This window comes from Biomphalaria glabrata, chromosome 17, assembly GCF_947242115.1.
Source record: "Biomphalaria glabrata chromosome 17, xgBioGlab47.1, whole genome shotgun sequence".
Lineage (NCBI taxonomy): Eukaryota > Metazoa > Mollusca > Gastropoda > Planorbidae > Biomphalaria > Biomphalaria glabrata.
The window spans coordinates 15229014-15244409 of record NC_074727.1 but is presented as its reverse complement, the minus strand read 5'-3'; the positions used below and the strand labels follow the sequence as shown (position 1 = coordinate 15244409).

The window sequence follows — 15396 nt, the reverse complement described above, 5'->3', positions numbered from 1 at the left end:
AAAAAGCTAAGCATATATTATTACATCCATTATTGTAATCAGTCATGTAATTAATTTTTAAATCATCTAAACTATCATAGACTAACAATTATACATTTATTCGATTAAAAATATCTTTATTATTTGTTTTATTTAAGTGCTATCTCATGTTTATAGAATGTATAATACGCAATCACTCTTCTGGACCACTTGGTGGTGGTGGGGGGGGGGAGTTTATCTGGGAGGTTTCCATGCTGCTTTTTATAAAAACGTTTTTTTCTGAATTCAAACTTGACTTCTAGAGCCTCCATAATGGAAGGCCAAAGCGTTAGCCACTGAGCTATTCAAGTACTTATAAATATAGAAGATTTTATAGTGTAAAATTTTAAGTAAACGACATAATTCTCTGCACAAGGCTTATCTCCCCTTAGCTTATTACATTCTCTATATACAACAAAATTAATTAATTACGACTAATTGATTAAATAATTTGTTAACATTTATTGATATATGTGTTGTCATCGACAATGAATAATTGTTTCAAAGTTCAAACATGATCGCAGAATAGGATGTTTGAGAAACAAAAAAGTGTAAAGGATCCAGACAGACAGACAGACAGACGGAATAAGTTCATATAAGCTTAGTAAAAAAAAATTCAACCAAGTTTTATTCTGTCCATTATAAGAGAAAGTGATGGTATAAAGTTATTTCTCTTGGACTTTTAAAAGGAAACATTGCTAATATTCAGCTTCAACGTTGATGATAATGGAACGGGGAGGAGTTTTAAGTAGAGAATTTAATGACCTTTTATTTCTGACTACTAACCATTTCTATATCTGATCATGACTAGATCATAATCTCTTTAGAGTTTAGAGCTAAAAAACTAAAGAGACAATGTTACATATACAAAGATAATTGATGTCACAGTAACTTGATACCGGCTTCGTGATTGACTTACGATATGTTTTGTTGATATTATTAGCACTTAGTACAAGTTATTGCAAATCTTGAGGAAAAACTTTGAAGATAGCTGTGTTCTTGAGGCCTACATATCTAATATAGAAACTGCACTTTGTTTATTGTTATTTTAGGTGTAGTTTGTAATTGTCTCCGTAAGATTGTTATCACCGAAAGCGCTAATGGTTTCAAGAGCCCCATTGTCTATAAAATGCTTTCAATATCATGCGTCTCACATAGTCGCTGACAAACAGTCCAATCCCTGGCCTTCGTGTGTGGCTCAGATCTTGAGACATGGGGAACTGTTATCACTAACACAAGACGGGGCAAAGGCGAGCAACTGTCGATTACCCCATTTCATTCAAGAGGGGGGGGGATTTTTTTCCTCTCCCCCCCCCCGCGAAATTTTTTTTTTATATGTATTTATGTGTGTGTGTGTGTACATAATCTTTATTGCATTCGGACTCTTCATTCTTTCGGAAGACGTTTATTGTGCCCTAGAATAGGTTCTTCCATGAGTTAGTGGAAAAATTGTAGATTCCCGCCAATACTAGCAAGGGGGTCTGGTGGAGCGCTAGGAGCTCCCCCAGCGCGGGGCGAAGCCCCGCCGCCAAGCACTATTTCTGATATTGAAAGCCAACAAAATGCATATTCTGAGTTATCTACAGTGCATTTTCCTGCTATTAAAAAGTTTTATTTCAAAAACCTAATGTGCTATTCTTACTGACTTAGACCCTCCCGCGCCGTTTGGCGCATTTGCCATCAAGCTGTTTCCATAAAATTGTAGATTCCCTGCCATTACTAGCAATGGGGTCTGGGGAGCGCTAGCGCGGGGCGAAGCCCCGCCGCCAAGCAATATTTCTGGTATTGAAAGCCAACAAAATGCATATTCTGAGGTATCTACAGTGCATTTTTCTGCTATTAAAAAGTTTTATTTCAAAAACCTAATGTGCTATTCTTACTGACTTAGACCCTACCGCGCAGTTCGGAGCATTTGACGTCAAGCTGTTTCCATAAAAATCTGACACTGGTTATGTCTGAAGCCTCTTCCCACCTGCCATGAGGACCTCCATGAATGAGTGGAGTCAAGTTGTACTAGGATATCATTGTAACCCTTCTTATGCGTAATTCATTTTGTCGGAGAACATGTCCCGCAAACCTCATGCGTCGCTCTCTCACAATCTTACTAAAGGGTCGACTCCCAGTTCGGCATAGGATTTCCTTGATTTAAACCCGATCTCTATAACTGACTCCTAAAATCTGTCTTAGCCATCTTTGTTGAGCCACATTTAGTGTTTTTCAGTTTCGGCACATGACTATTCACTGCAGTTTATTAAGGGAGCCCTGCCACTGGTAAAAATGTGTAACCACTCTTGAATACGCTCTTGGAATTAAGTGACTGTAGGTTGCTTTAGATTTTATATCGAAAAGAGAAGTTTTATCGTCAAAATCATCTGTTGGGGGTTTTCCACCTCAAAATGCTCTGTAGGGGGATCTTAAACTCAAAACCATCTGGAGGGGTTTTAAACTTTAAACAAACGCCATCTGTAGAAGAGGGGTTTAAACTCAAAACCCTCGATTGGATTGGCTACACTCAAATAATTTTAGTGTGTAATTTGCTTTTTTTTTATATTGAAGAGGTATTTTTAGCATTAAACTCCTCTGAATGGGGGTTTAAACTCAAAACTCCTTTTGGCAACGCTCATAGCATTTTGAGTGCATAATTTGTTTTTTTCTTCTTACACTGAAGATGTATTTTTTAGCCTCAAAACCCCTTTGTCTGCGTTCATAGATTTTAGTGTGAGTAATTTGCTTTTATTTATATTGAAGAGGTACTTATTAGTTTCAAACTCCACTGGAGGGGAGTTTAAACTCAAAACCCCTTTGACTACATTCAAAACATTTTGAGTGTATAATTTGCTTTGTTTTTATTATTAAAGAGGTATTTTTTACCTTCAAACCCCGCTGAAGTGGGGTTTAAACTAAAAACTAAGACAAAACCCATTTAGCTACGCTCATAACATTTTGAGTGCGTAATTAACTTTTTTTTTATATTGAAGAGGGGGTTTATCGTAAATTTTGGTGGGGGTTTTAAAATTAAAATCTCCCTCAACTGTGCTCTTGGAATTAGAGGATTTTCGTTTGCATTTTTGTTTTGTTTTGTTTTCTAGAAGGGGGGGGGGTAACTGCAAAAACCCCAGGTAGGGGGTTTAAAACTCAAAACCCCTGGTAGGGGGTTTTGAGTTCCTAGTAAGGGGTTTTAAACTCAAAACCCCATTGGTTGAGCTGGGGCAATTGATGGTTTAGTATTAAAATCTCACCTAAAATAAACAAAATCAAAGCAAAAAATCATTCACTAAATTCCGATTCCCCCCCCCCCCAAGGAGGGATTTCATTTAATTCCGGGGGGGGGGGGTTGAACCTCAAACCCCCCTCCCTTACCATGGTTACGCCCATGGTATATATAGTATAGTCTAGTATATATAGTATAGTCTAGTATATATAGTATAGTCTAGTATATATAGTATAGTCTAGTATATATAGTATAGTCTAGTATATATAGTATAGTCTAGTATATATAGTATAATCTAGTATAATCTAGTGTATATAGTATAGTCTAGTATATATAGTATACATTCTTCCCATTTTCCCCGAAAAAGTTTGTAATAATTTTGACTATTTCATGAATGCATCTTAGGAACCTTGGAGGGCTGCCTGGTCGCGTGGTAAAAACTCTGGATGGTCACGTTTTAGAGACTATGCCCACTTGTTGTATACGGTCATTGACGTTTAGCACCAAACTGCTGGCAGACAACTAAACAGCTCTAGGCTTATTATATCTTAATTTATAAAATTTAAAATGGGGCGCGGTAGCTAAATGTTTAAGCACTTGACTTCTAAACCTGGGGTCCTGGGTTCGAATCTTCATGAAGAATGGGATTTCGAATTTTGGAATTTTTATTGTACCGCTGAGTCCACGCAACTTTAATGGGTACCTTACTTTATTAGGGGAAATTAAAGGCGGTTGGTCGTTGTGCTTGCCACATGACACCCTGCTCATTTTAACCGTTGGCCAATGATACAGATGACCAAAGCATCATCTGCCCTATAGATCGCAAGGTCTGAAAGAGGAACTCTATAAAACTTAAAATAATTTGAATGACTAATTTATGAACATATATATATATATATATATATATATATATATATATATATATATATATATATATATATATATATATATATATATATATAATTTTATTACATTATATACAAGTTCAACCTGAGATGAAATGCAATAAATATAGTAGACTTTAGTGATAATATAAAATGGTATTCTGAACAAAATCAAACTTACTACAAAACAAGGTTACAAATACAGTTTGTGTGAAAACACAAACTCAAAATCGGCCCCCGAAGTGGTCCACCCAGGCAGGTAAAAAGGCAGGTTTCAATATTTTCAGAAAGAACATCAGAATGAAATTCTATCAAAGACAAATTACAGTGAAGAATGGAGAAAAAAGGTTGACAGATCTTGTGTGGTGCCCCAGCGGTCCAGCAGACCAAAGGATAGTTGAAAGTAAAGGGCTGACTGGTTATATGGGCATTTGGGCAAATGTCCGGTGGGTCTGTACCCAAAAGGGCCGCATTGATTCCACTATGGCATGTAAGAAATTGTTAAAGGTTTTATAATATTCTCTTATAAAAAGGCCCCCTGAGCGTCGTGTTTAAAAACAAATCTTTCACAAACTCTACAGTAAAATACCATTTTAATTTAACACATTTTCCGAAATAATGTAATAGCCTTCATCCGTAGACAGTGCTACTAGTAGGCTTCACACTTTTAGGGCCTATATACTTAGTTATTAAAAAGCAACCAAAGGCCTATAGTTCCTATAAAGATATAGAGTTCACTGCATACTTTCATATCGATACATTATCAAACATAACATAATGGCTTTGAAGACAGGTAGACCTAGAAATGGATGCCCGTCATATGATATAGAATTTGTGGGCCGAATTGTATAGAAAAGCCAGGACCGATTTTGACATCCAGTCCGCCCCTGGTGAAAGTGAATGTGAAGTTAGATGTGAACCTGGCCTAACTGATGTCTTATATTGAATATCTAATTGATCTATTTGTTTTGTAAAGATCCAATCTCTTATTCAAATCCTCAAGAAAAAAACATTTCCATAAAAAAGAAATTCATTTAGTTAAGTGTTTTGTTTCCACTGACCAGCAATGCAGTTCACGCGACAATATGAAAAACTATTTATTAATTGTTGTTTTAAATTATGTCCAAATTATATGTATACTAAATAGATTTTTCCTCTTTAAAAAAAATCTTTTTTGTGTGACAACGTAGTAGTTAGTAGGACAGAACTTATATAACTTAGCAATACAAATGTAATAAAAATTTTTTTACAAAAAACATAAAACAATAAAAACCATAAAAGACCAAACTTTGACTTTCGGTGTCATCGTTGCGTGGAGCAATAGGAACTCGTGTCACCACCCACCAAGACTTGTTGATCTCTGTCTCGACAGGTCTGGAAATAACAAATTCTAAACCTGTATGGTGACATGTATGGTGACATGTATGGTGTCATTTATGCACTACGCAAGACAGCAGCGTTTCTGTCCAGGGCTTTAGCAAGAGAGGATTTGAACCTCTCAAGCCCTGACTCAAACGGAGTCTGATGACGATGACGATGATGATGAATGTGAATAAAACACTGTTCGCCAAAACATCCATCGATACATTGGCTGCGCCAAAATGTCCTGTTTCGCTTAGAGGTTACCTGATTGAAACTTTCTTTAAGGTTACTCCTTGTCAAACAAGCCCATATCGCAACAAGCATTCTTTAACTTAAAAATAATCTAGAACAATGCAATTTAAAAGAAATTAAATAGGCCTACTAAATAATGTCTATGTTCTTCTTCTAGCCAGCTTTATGGCTGCTGAGCTGTCAGCTCTTTTGCAGACTGTGCCAAGGAAAAAGAGTGTGCTGTTTTCTTCAGTTGTTCAGCACTGCACTGCATTGTTTATTTTAAGATACTGTTAATAACTAATGCCATGCAATTGTTTTGCAATTAAATCTAAAAGTTGAGATTTTAGATAGTAGTAATTCTATTTATGTTACAAACTTTTCAAATCGAAAATGAGTCGGTCGAGGGACAAAGAGGTGAGTGATGGGATAGATTAATATAAAAGTGATTCATAAACTTTCCGGATGTGACACTGCAATATAGCAACAGGAGCAACCTTGACCTATCAATCTCTTTGTTAGAAGATCTATCCAGGGAGACAAGTCAGAGATCATTCGTTCAAGTCATGATTACCGGTAGTATTGGGGAAAAAAAAAGTCGAACTGAAATCTATTGAGGGTGGAGTACCCCCGTACACAACAGCGGCTTTCTACTCTTCAACGGGACGTCCAACGGATAGATGATGCTGATGATAACGGCGTGTTGCAAACGAATAACGACAAAATGGCGTCTGCTCGGCTCTAGACATTGTATGAGAACAAAACGCACTTACTTAATCTTACTTTATCAGACTTCATCTTATATATTGCAAATTAGGAACACTAAATACTAAGTCATTGGTTTCCCTGGCCGAGACAACAAGACCTGTGCTCTCCACCACTCTACGGAAGAAAGACCACTTAAAGGAATTCGTTCTTGCATATGTCCAGTGGCGTAGCTAGGAATTTACCATCATTTGGGGGCCAAGGGGGGGGGATGGCTTGACCTCTTTGTGGGCACTGCATTTTGCGTAATAGTTAATATTTAATGTAAAAAAAACAACACTCACTTAGGGACCCAGCTCAAGTGGAGGCCCGGGGGGATTTTCGAATTCTCCCCCCCCCCCCCTCCCTCCCTCACCCTAGCCTCGACATATGTCTGACTATTTTATTTTACATTGTGTTTTTGTATTTGTAGATTAAAGTTGAGTGTTTTAGGTATTTATGACATGTTCCATCTCCACTTTGTCAATGAATAAAGGGAATATCCAAATCTTGAAATACCTTCACAGATGTGCTGTGGATACTTTTGGTAACAGTCGATAACACAATGTGAGACCCGCTGACTGATGACAGAAAGAATTATGTAACCAAACGATTCTTTACGCTTAGCGACTATTGCACACAGGCGTAGACTTAAGCTTAGACTTAGCTCAGACTCACACACACACATTAAACACACTCTCGTCTATCAAATGACCGACATTTCTTCGCTTAAGTCCTCATCAAAGAGACCAAATCAATATGTTATATCTCGCAGTGATGATGACCTAGATGACCGCCGGCCGATGGCCTTCGCATTCCCCTCCCCAGGGGAAATGGAGAAAAAAAAAGAGGGGGGAGAGGAGAAGGCAAGGTCAAGGCGGTGACAGGTTCTACTGTGTCAGGAGACGTTGGGGGGGGGGGGGGCTACGCCATCTCATTACCGGAGATTGACCAGATATATGGAGAGAATGGACATGATGGGAGAAGACACCGTGTGCTCACTCTTACTATCCACATATCAACCCATTTGACTCACAAATATTTAAAAAAGAATATAATATTTTATATATCTGTATATATATGTAAAGTGGAGCTTATTCTTGCCATGTCTTAAGACAGTTGTGTAAGTTACAGATCCAGTCATCATGTCAATATAGGAAAGGCATATTTAATTAATCTAACAGCATATTTAATCAAGGCTTCTTTTCGTGTATTGTAATTACGTATGTAAAGTATGTCGCCTAGCCGATGAACTGGTCGAGTTTAAAATCTTTTCTTAGCACGTTCGAATAATTTAACACACGTCCTTGCGCAGGACGCATTATTCTATTTTTAGATTATTGGAGCAAAGAGAGATAACTCTAGGCTATTTACACCACTGTAAACTAAGTGTAAAGTATAAATCACAACTTTAAATTATTTCTAGAACATATACATTTCCCTGTAGATAATATTTTTCAAGGATTGCATTTCCCGTCATAATTAACTGTCATAGCAACGAAAAAGTTGAATGCATTTTGTTTCTATTGCCACAACACACATTCATTCATACTCTGAAATAAAACCTTTGTCCACACTGTCCCTGCCCCCCACCCACACATACACCATCACTTAATATCGCACATCACACCATTTCATCCATCCTGACCATCCAACTTTTTTATTGATTTCACTTTATATAGCAAGCCCTGACACTGACAGCATGCATACTATACATAGGCCTACATTACAATACCATGTCTACCATGTATATATGCAAATAACTGGATACCACAATATTGTCATCTGGCGCTAGCGTTAATTTCATCATCGTCTAATGGGCTGAAGTAGTAGCAGACGGCTCACCAATAATCCACCTAACACATGTTGGTCCAGTAAGTCACTTGTAGTCCTTAGTTCCAAAGCCATGTCTCTAGCATATATTTTTCGTGAAGACCCAAGATGATCGTTGCGAAGTGTCAAAAATATCGCCTGGGCAAACATATCTAGTTAATTAGCACGCGCTTCCGAAATTGCACTTCCGGTTCAATGATGTCACTCTAAAATATCATTGAAATGATTTGAAGCGAACGATTAAAACCGCCAAAGATCACGTGAGTTGCGTCACGTGTCGCTTGGCAGTAAACGAAAAATATATTTTATGTTGTATGTCGTTGTTTGGGATTGCTGCGAAGCATTCTGTACACAATTATCTCCCTTTTTAGTTGGTTTTCTATTTCTATGTTCCGGTTTTGACTCTTTAAGCAATCAGAGACAAAAACATAGGAAATAAAGGCAAGCGATATAGAGAAATGTGTGAGTGTGTGGATGGGGAACATAAAGCAACCTAAAGAAAAACAAAACAAAATAATAAAAGAGATTGGAAAAGATTTGGGAATAAAGTAGCAATGTCAAGGTAATGAAGCAATGTCAAGGTAATGAAGCAATGTCAAGGTAATGAAGCATAGTCAAGGTAATTAAGCAATGTCAAGGCAATGAAGCAATGTCAAGGTAATGAAGCAATGTCAAGGTAATGAAGCAATGTCAAGGCAATGAAGCAATGTCAAGGTAATGAGGCAATGTCAAGGCAATGAAGCAATGTCAAGGTAATGAAGCAATGTCAAGGCAATGAAGCAATGTCAAGGCAATGAAGCAATGTCAAGGTAATGAAGCAATGTCAAGGCAATGAAGCAATGTCAAGGCAATGAAGCAATGTCAAGGCAATGAAGCAATGTCAAGGCAATGAAGCAATGTCAAGGCAATGAAGCAATGTCAAGGCAATGAAGCAATGTCAAGGCAATGACGCAATGTCCAGGAAGTTATATTAATAAAAAAAAAGTCACTGTTGCCAACTAATTCATGAATTTTCCTTTGTGTTTAAAAATTTGATTACAGAATTCTAAAACGAATACAAAATTTGGAATACATTCTTTAAATACATAGGTTATTAACATTTGGTATATATTCTCTGCACAAGAAGCATAACTAAATATTTTTATTCGCCATAGTTACGAATCTCTAATGTTTAAATTTGAAATTCTAGTATGAATATTTTTGGTAAATCAAAGAGCTCTCTAATGAACCCTAGTTAGGCGTGTTGAAAGTTCTAGTGGAATGAATATAATTCAGTCTTCTATATTACCGCGAAAGTGACAATTCTACTTTAATAGTAGAAATATATTTGAAAAAATCAACTAAGCATTAGACAATAAAGTGGAAACTCAAGCTACTTTACACTTTACTTCTAAAAACTGTTCAGGATTTCTTTTTGCCGTTCTAGTTTTAACATTCACCGCTGAGACATTTAGATCTCATTTGAGAACCACTCTCTTTAAAAGAACTGCATATCCTCGCTGCTAAACAGCTAGAAACTGGGACATCCCAGACTGACAAGAGATAGCATCTGTTTCCGTTTCCCTCAACTATTGAACCGTGACGACCATTCATTACAGGGGATTCCTATCATGCCATTCAGTCATGTCGGCAGCAACAGCAACAGCAATCTTATAAACAATGTTGTCTGAGAAACATTGGGATTGTGGTAGAGATTAAACAATGCGGCTTTCAAATCTGTAGGTATTGAGTTTCAAATTAAATCTTTCATCACGACTACTTCGGTATCTTCCGTTTATTTAACTTTGGAGATAAAAATATTTCTTGGTTGTGTTTGGAGGCCAGCACAACAACCAACTGCCTTTTACTTTCAGAGATAACGATAAATAGTATGAAGTTAATAAGTATTTAAATGTAGCTTTACTCATTTGTTTTTAAACTGGAGTTCTAATTATCTAATCTTATCTTACCATCTTATCTTACCATCTTATCATATCTTATCTTATCATCTTATTTTATCATTCTCAATAATAATACTGGTTAAAATAGTGCACTGGTTAATACACTGGTTAAATAATACAGATTGTCTTAAATCTACTCAAAAATGTCAAGGTAGTATCTCGTTTGGCTGATCGAAAACGACAAATGATAGATAACAGGTACAACGATACCTGCCCGGACGAAGCCTCCAGATGTCAGGGGTTTTAATTATATATACTTGACTCTTGTTCTTGTGTTTCTTGACTTGGCTCGTTAGGGGTATGAATACTCAATTACACTTATTAATAATTGCTTAGTTACTCACATAAGAACAATTACTACAAGATACACTGAAACTCCAACTATAGATATCCATTGAAATACGAATAATACTTTAATATTCAATAAGCACATAATGAAATCAACTCTCAAATACTATTAATCAACAATCACCAGTCCATCGACTTTCATGTTATATTCATATATAAACACCAGTCCAGGAAGCAACGTCCAACCTTCCTGGACCGGGAGCAAGACCTTACTGACCTAACACACTCTCTCGCACATTCAACGAAAACTTAATCACTCAGTTCACAACACGTGCAACACTTTGCATTCATAACAAGGGGATATAACAATCATATCAAAATATCAAACTAACATTCATTCTCGCCATACCTCCCCCTGACAATCATCTTATCTTATCATTTTATCTTGTCATCTTATCTTATCATCTTATCTTATCATCTTATCTTATCTTACAGACAATACTTCAAAAAGAAGATAAAGCATTTCAAGTGTCAATCTAGTCATGCATATTAAATTGGCACACACAATTGAAATCCAAAGGCAAGTATTGGAGATACATGGTGGGAAATAAACTATAAATAGCAAGCCTTTTGGTGTATCCGGCGTACAAAATGAAAGAAGTGTTTGATAAGATCTGCTATTTTAAAGGTATACGATTACATCTGTGTACACTTAGGCACTGCAGAATAAGATTCTCCAAACACTTCCATTTGTAATACAAAATACTTTGGATGTTTAGTGTTTTCAAACTTTCACTCTCTGACTAAAAACTTTCTATAAAATAAATGGGTAAACTAACTAGCGGTGATAAAGGAGATTTGATACAAAGATCAATTGCCACCAAATGAAATATCGTTCAAATTATAGCTCGACCTTTACTTTGTCGTGAAACTCTTCAACATTATTATCTTGTATTCTTATCATTTGAGTCACATCAAGATTAAATTCTGAATATACCCATCCCCTGTTGGACTGGTACTAACAAAGTGTCAAGCCTGCAGCGTACACTCTGTGTGGGACATTTTTGTCGGCGAATGTTCTACTTCAGCCGACTCTAACGAATTCTATACTACCAGAGTAAAATAAAGTAAAGTATCATTTTCAGAACCTGCGAACATCTATTTATATAGACGACGGTTAGTACAATGACCGAATTCATTTACTTGACCCAAATTTTGTAAGTTATCTATTACAGTTAAGAAGATTCAAGGACGTCCTAAAAATTCCTTTGCCGAGTTTCAGTGTAGAGACCTCTGTTCGGACGATCATATAGCTAGCGCCTGTTCGGGGGGGGGGGGGGGGGGAGGGGGAGAATGCTGTACTAAGAAGAACAGGTCTCTTGGCGACCTTAACAAAATATCGAGCCTGCTTAGTACATTCTGTGCGGGGCCTTTATGACAGCGAATGTTATTTTTTTGTATTCTATACCAATATTTACAGTTACCTTTTACCTATCTCTTAATTTGTTGGACCGTTTGGGCACCAAGCAAGATTTGTTGACCGTCTTTCACATTTCTTCTCTGTTCCTTGCCCTATCCAGAACCTCTTTCAATGACAGGCCCGTCCATTCTCTTATGTTTGTCTTCCCATCGCTTTCTTTGTCTGCCTCTTCTTCTTTTTCTTGGTACAGTTCCCTGAAGGAAAGTCTTTGCGAGCCCCGAAGACCTTGTAATATGGCCATAGATTTTTTGCTTGCGTTTTTTTTACGATAGTTAGCAGGTCATCATGGGGTCCAATTGCTGCAGTAACCCTGTCTCTAATCTCTTTGTATGTGATGCTGTCTTTAAATGTGATACCTAGGATCCTTCTGTAGCATCTCAATTCCATTGCTAGGATCCTCCTCTCTAGCTCTGCAGTCAGCGTCCAAGTCTCGCAAGCATATAAAAATGTGGCCATGACCAGGGAGCGCATCAGTCTGATTTTGGTGCCGTAGGGCTAAGCCTTTGTCTTTCCATAATATTTTAAGTTTTGAAATGGGTTACTGTGGACTGTGCGATTCGGGCCAGTAGTTCAGGTTTTGTTCCCTCATATGAGACAATAGCCCCGAGGTATTAGAAACTACAGTAACTAGTCAGCTGTTCACCTCCAATACTGACCGCCCATTTTGAAGCCATGTTGGCTATTATACCAATACTTGTTGACCCACGGCAAAGCATACGCCGCCATTTTGCAGGACCGGTCTTATGCCACTGCAACCTATGCGACCGCAGTGGGCCCGCACTTTCAAAGGTCCCGCGCTAATTCTAGGTATAAATTCTAACAAATTTTTCGCGGCCTCCTGGTTTACTGTGGTACTTGTCGAATAACAGGTTTCACTTTGAACTGAATGAAAAAGTAAGCGCACAAAAAACAGGTTTCAAAAATTTAAATAAACAATGCATCCGTAAGGTTTCTTCGTCAATTTATAACCAACTAGTGACACTCCAACGAAAATAGTGCATCTAATGCTACCATGATATTGTTACAAATACTCTGACGGCGCGGGTAGAGGTGGACTTGCGTGACTGGTCGATACATGTGGCCGAAGCCAGTGTACTACGAACAATCAAGCGTAACGAGAGAACGGACATTCGGACACTGTTTTGAACACACGGCGTTACAACAGAAGATGGCTTTCCTGGCTGATTCAATACTGTAATGGCAAAGGGAAGGAGAACTTGTCCTAGCTTATGGAAGAAATCTACCTTTATCTTTCTTGAGTTTGTGTGTTTTATTTTTGTGTTTAAGATAAGATAAATTGAGATAAATTTATTGGAAATGGAAATGTAGTTTTACTACAACTCATCCCTACTACTAGAACAATATAGATGCAAACATGTTATAGAGTTGTGTGTACGTTTCCAAGGTGATGAAGACAGGGAGACGATCTAGAGACATGAAAGAGGAAAAGCGTGTTTTCTTTAAGAGTTAGGGCCTATATTTTGTTTAAATATTATATAACTCGATTTCATTACTATTAGACACATATCTCATCTTAAAATTAATTCTGTGTATATTTTGTTAAAAGTTATATTTAGTTTTTGTTCACAAGTGAAGTTTGTTCAATTTATTATAAGTTCATTTCTTTAAAATATAATACGCCTACATCGGTTCCGTTAAATGAAAACAAGCGACCGACCCATAACAATACACGAACAAATCTCATACACACAGTGATAATTGTTTAGTGTTATATGTATTATTGCCATTTTTAATTTATAGTAGTCTGTTCTAACGTATCTCTAATCTTAGTTATTCTACTAATAGTATTACCCTAGTCAAATGTAAATATTTATGTTATAAATCTCACGGCTCTATTTAGCATCTGTTCTAGTCTCTTTGTTGTTTGTGTGTATTGATCTGCTATTTTTTAATTATTTTGTTTTTGTATCCTATGATCCTAGACATAAATAAATATAGACTTTCCGAAGAAAGTAACTTCATGTAACTTCAAAACATTGATCTATTGTTGTCGGATTTCCGAATTATGAAAAATTGCATGATCTTGATTCTTAGAGATTAAACAAAACTACATTGCCTCCTTATTTACAATATATATAGGTGTGTATCATTGTGTATATTAAAAAGAAAGTTAAAAAAGCACTTATACTGCTCATAAATGCTGTATAATAAAGTACACAAATTTGCAAGTCACAAATTTTCGTTTCATAAAACTCTTTAATCGGCCAGTCTATATTTATTTATGTCTATGCCTATGATATTTCTGTGCACTTTTTAGCACGGAAGAATCAACAATTTTTTCAGCTCTCCCATTTGTTACTTCAATACAGAGACAAAATATGAGACTTTCCCTCTAAGTCTTCAAACTAGCAGTAATAACAGGAGAGCTGATTCAAAGCTCCACTGCTAAGCATTGAAATAGTGTTCACATTCACATTGTTATTTCTTTAGTTAGCTACAATGAATGTAAATTAGTGTTCTTAACTGTTTAGTTTGACATGATAATTTCTCTTAAAGATTAACATAATTTTTAAAAAGTAACCCTTTCTGAATTTGTGCTCTAGAGCTCAGATGAACTAAAGATCATTGTTTCTATAGCCGACGGAACGAGACCATTCGCTATAGGCCTCAAAACTGACCTGCGACGTCACGACCTATGGACTGTGGAGACGTCGTGATGTGGCAACAAACTCATTGCACAACAGGTTGTGACGTTGTAGGCCCGTGTTCAGGCCTTTTAAGACGAGTGGTCTCGGTTAAAGAGGGTGTCAAGAGGCCAGCACAACGACCAACCGCCCCATTAGAGTTGGGTGGATTCTCGGGTCTCCTAAAAATCCCAAAATTAAACATCACAGTCTTCACTGAGACTCGAACCCGAGACCGCTAGGTTAGGAAGCCAAAACTTGGACAAACTGTGACTTGCATGCAGGAGCTAACTGAACAGTAGGCCTATTTTTCAACATCATATACCCCAAGAGATATTACCACAAAACCATGCTGTGGGTGTAGACCCTATGTATGTAATATGGATCACCAATAACTTATCTTCATATTAAAGCTCACCCCAAGCATGACGATGTCTACCTGGGCGTGTGGAATGTCGCAATGATTGTTTCAAGGTTGAAACCTGCCAACGTCTTTCTCACGGCTTCCTTTCGTGTAATCATCTTGAGTTGTGAGGGAGCGACCAAAAGAGTACAACAAAACATGAAACACACACACAAGCACACACACACACACACAAGCACACACACACACACAAGCACACACACACACAAACACACACAAACACACACAAACACATTTATTATTTTTAATCTCAAGCTTGAGCTACTTTTTGAAATTTTTTTCCTTGTTTTTATGAACTGATTTGAACTCATTAGATTTGTTTTGTTCACATTGACA

General features: G+C 37.1%; 1 protein-coding gene across 1 annotated transcript in view; it reads right to left on the bottom strand.

Annotated features, from left to right (window-relative positions):
- The window catches only part of LOC129923748 (ribosome-binding protein 1-like), a 54884-nt gene extending 46526 nt beyond the window's left edge, over nucleotides 1-8358 (bottom strand). Inside the window, exon 1 of the mRNA XM_056016264.1 lies at nucleotides 8296-8358. Within this exon, the coding sequence (XP_055872239.1) occupies nucleotides 8296-8358 (63 nt within the window). The remainder of the gene's footprint in view (nucleotides 1-8295) is intronic.
- Between the last annotated feature and the right edge of the window lie 7038 nt (nucleotides 8359-15396).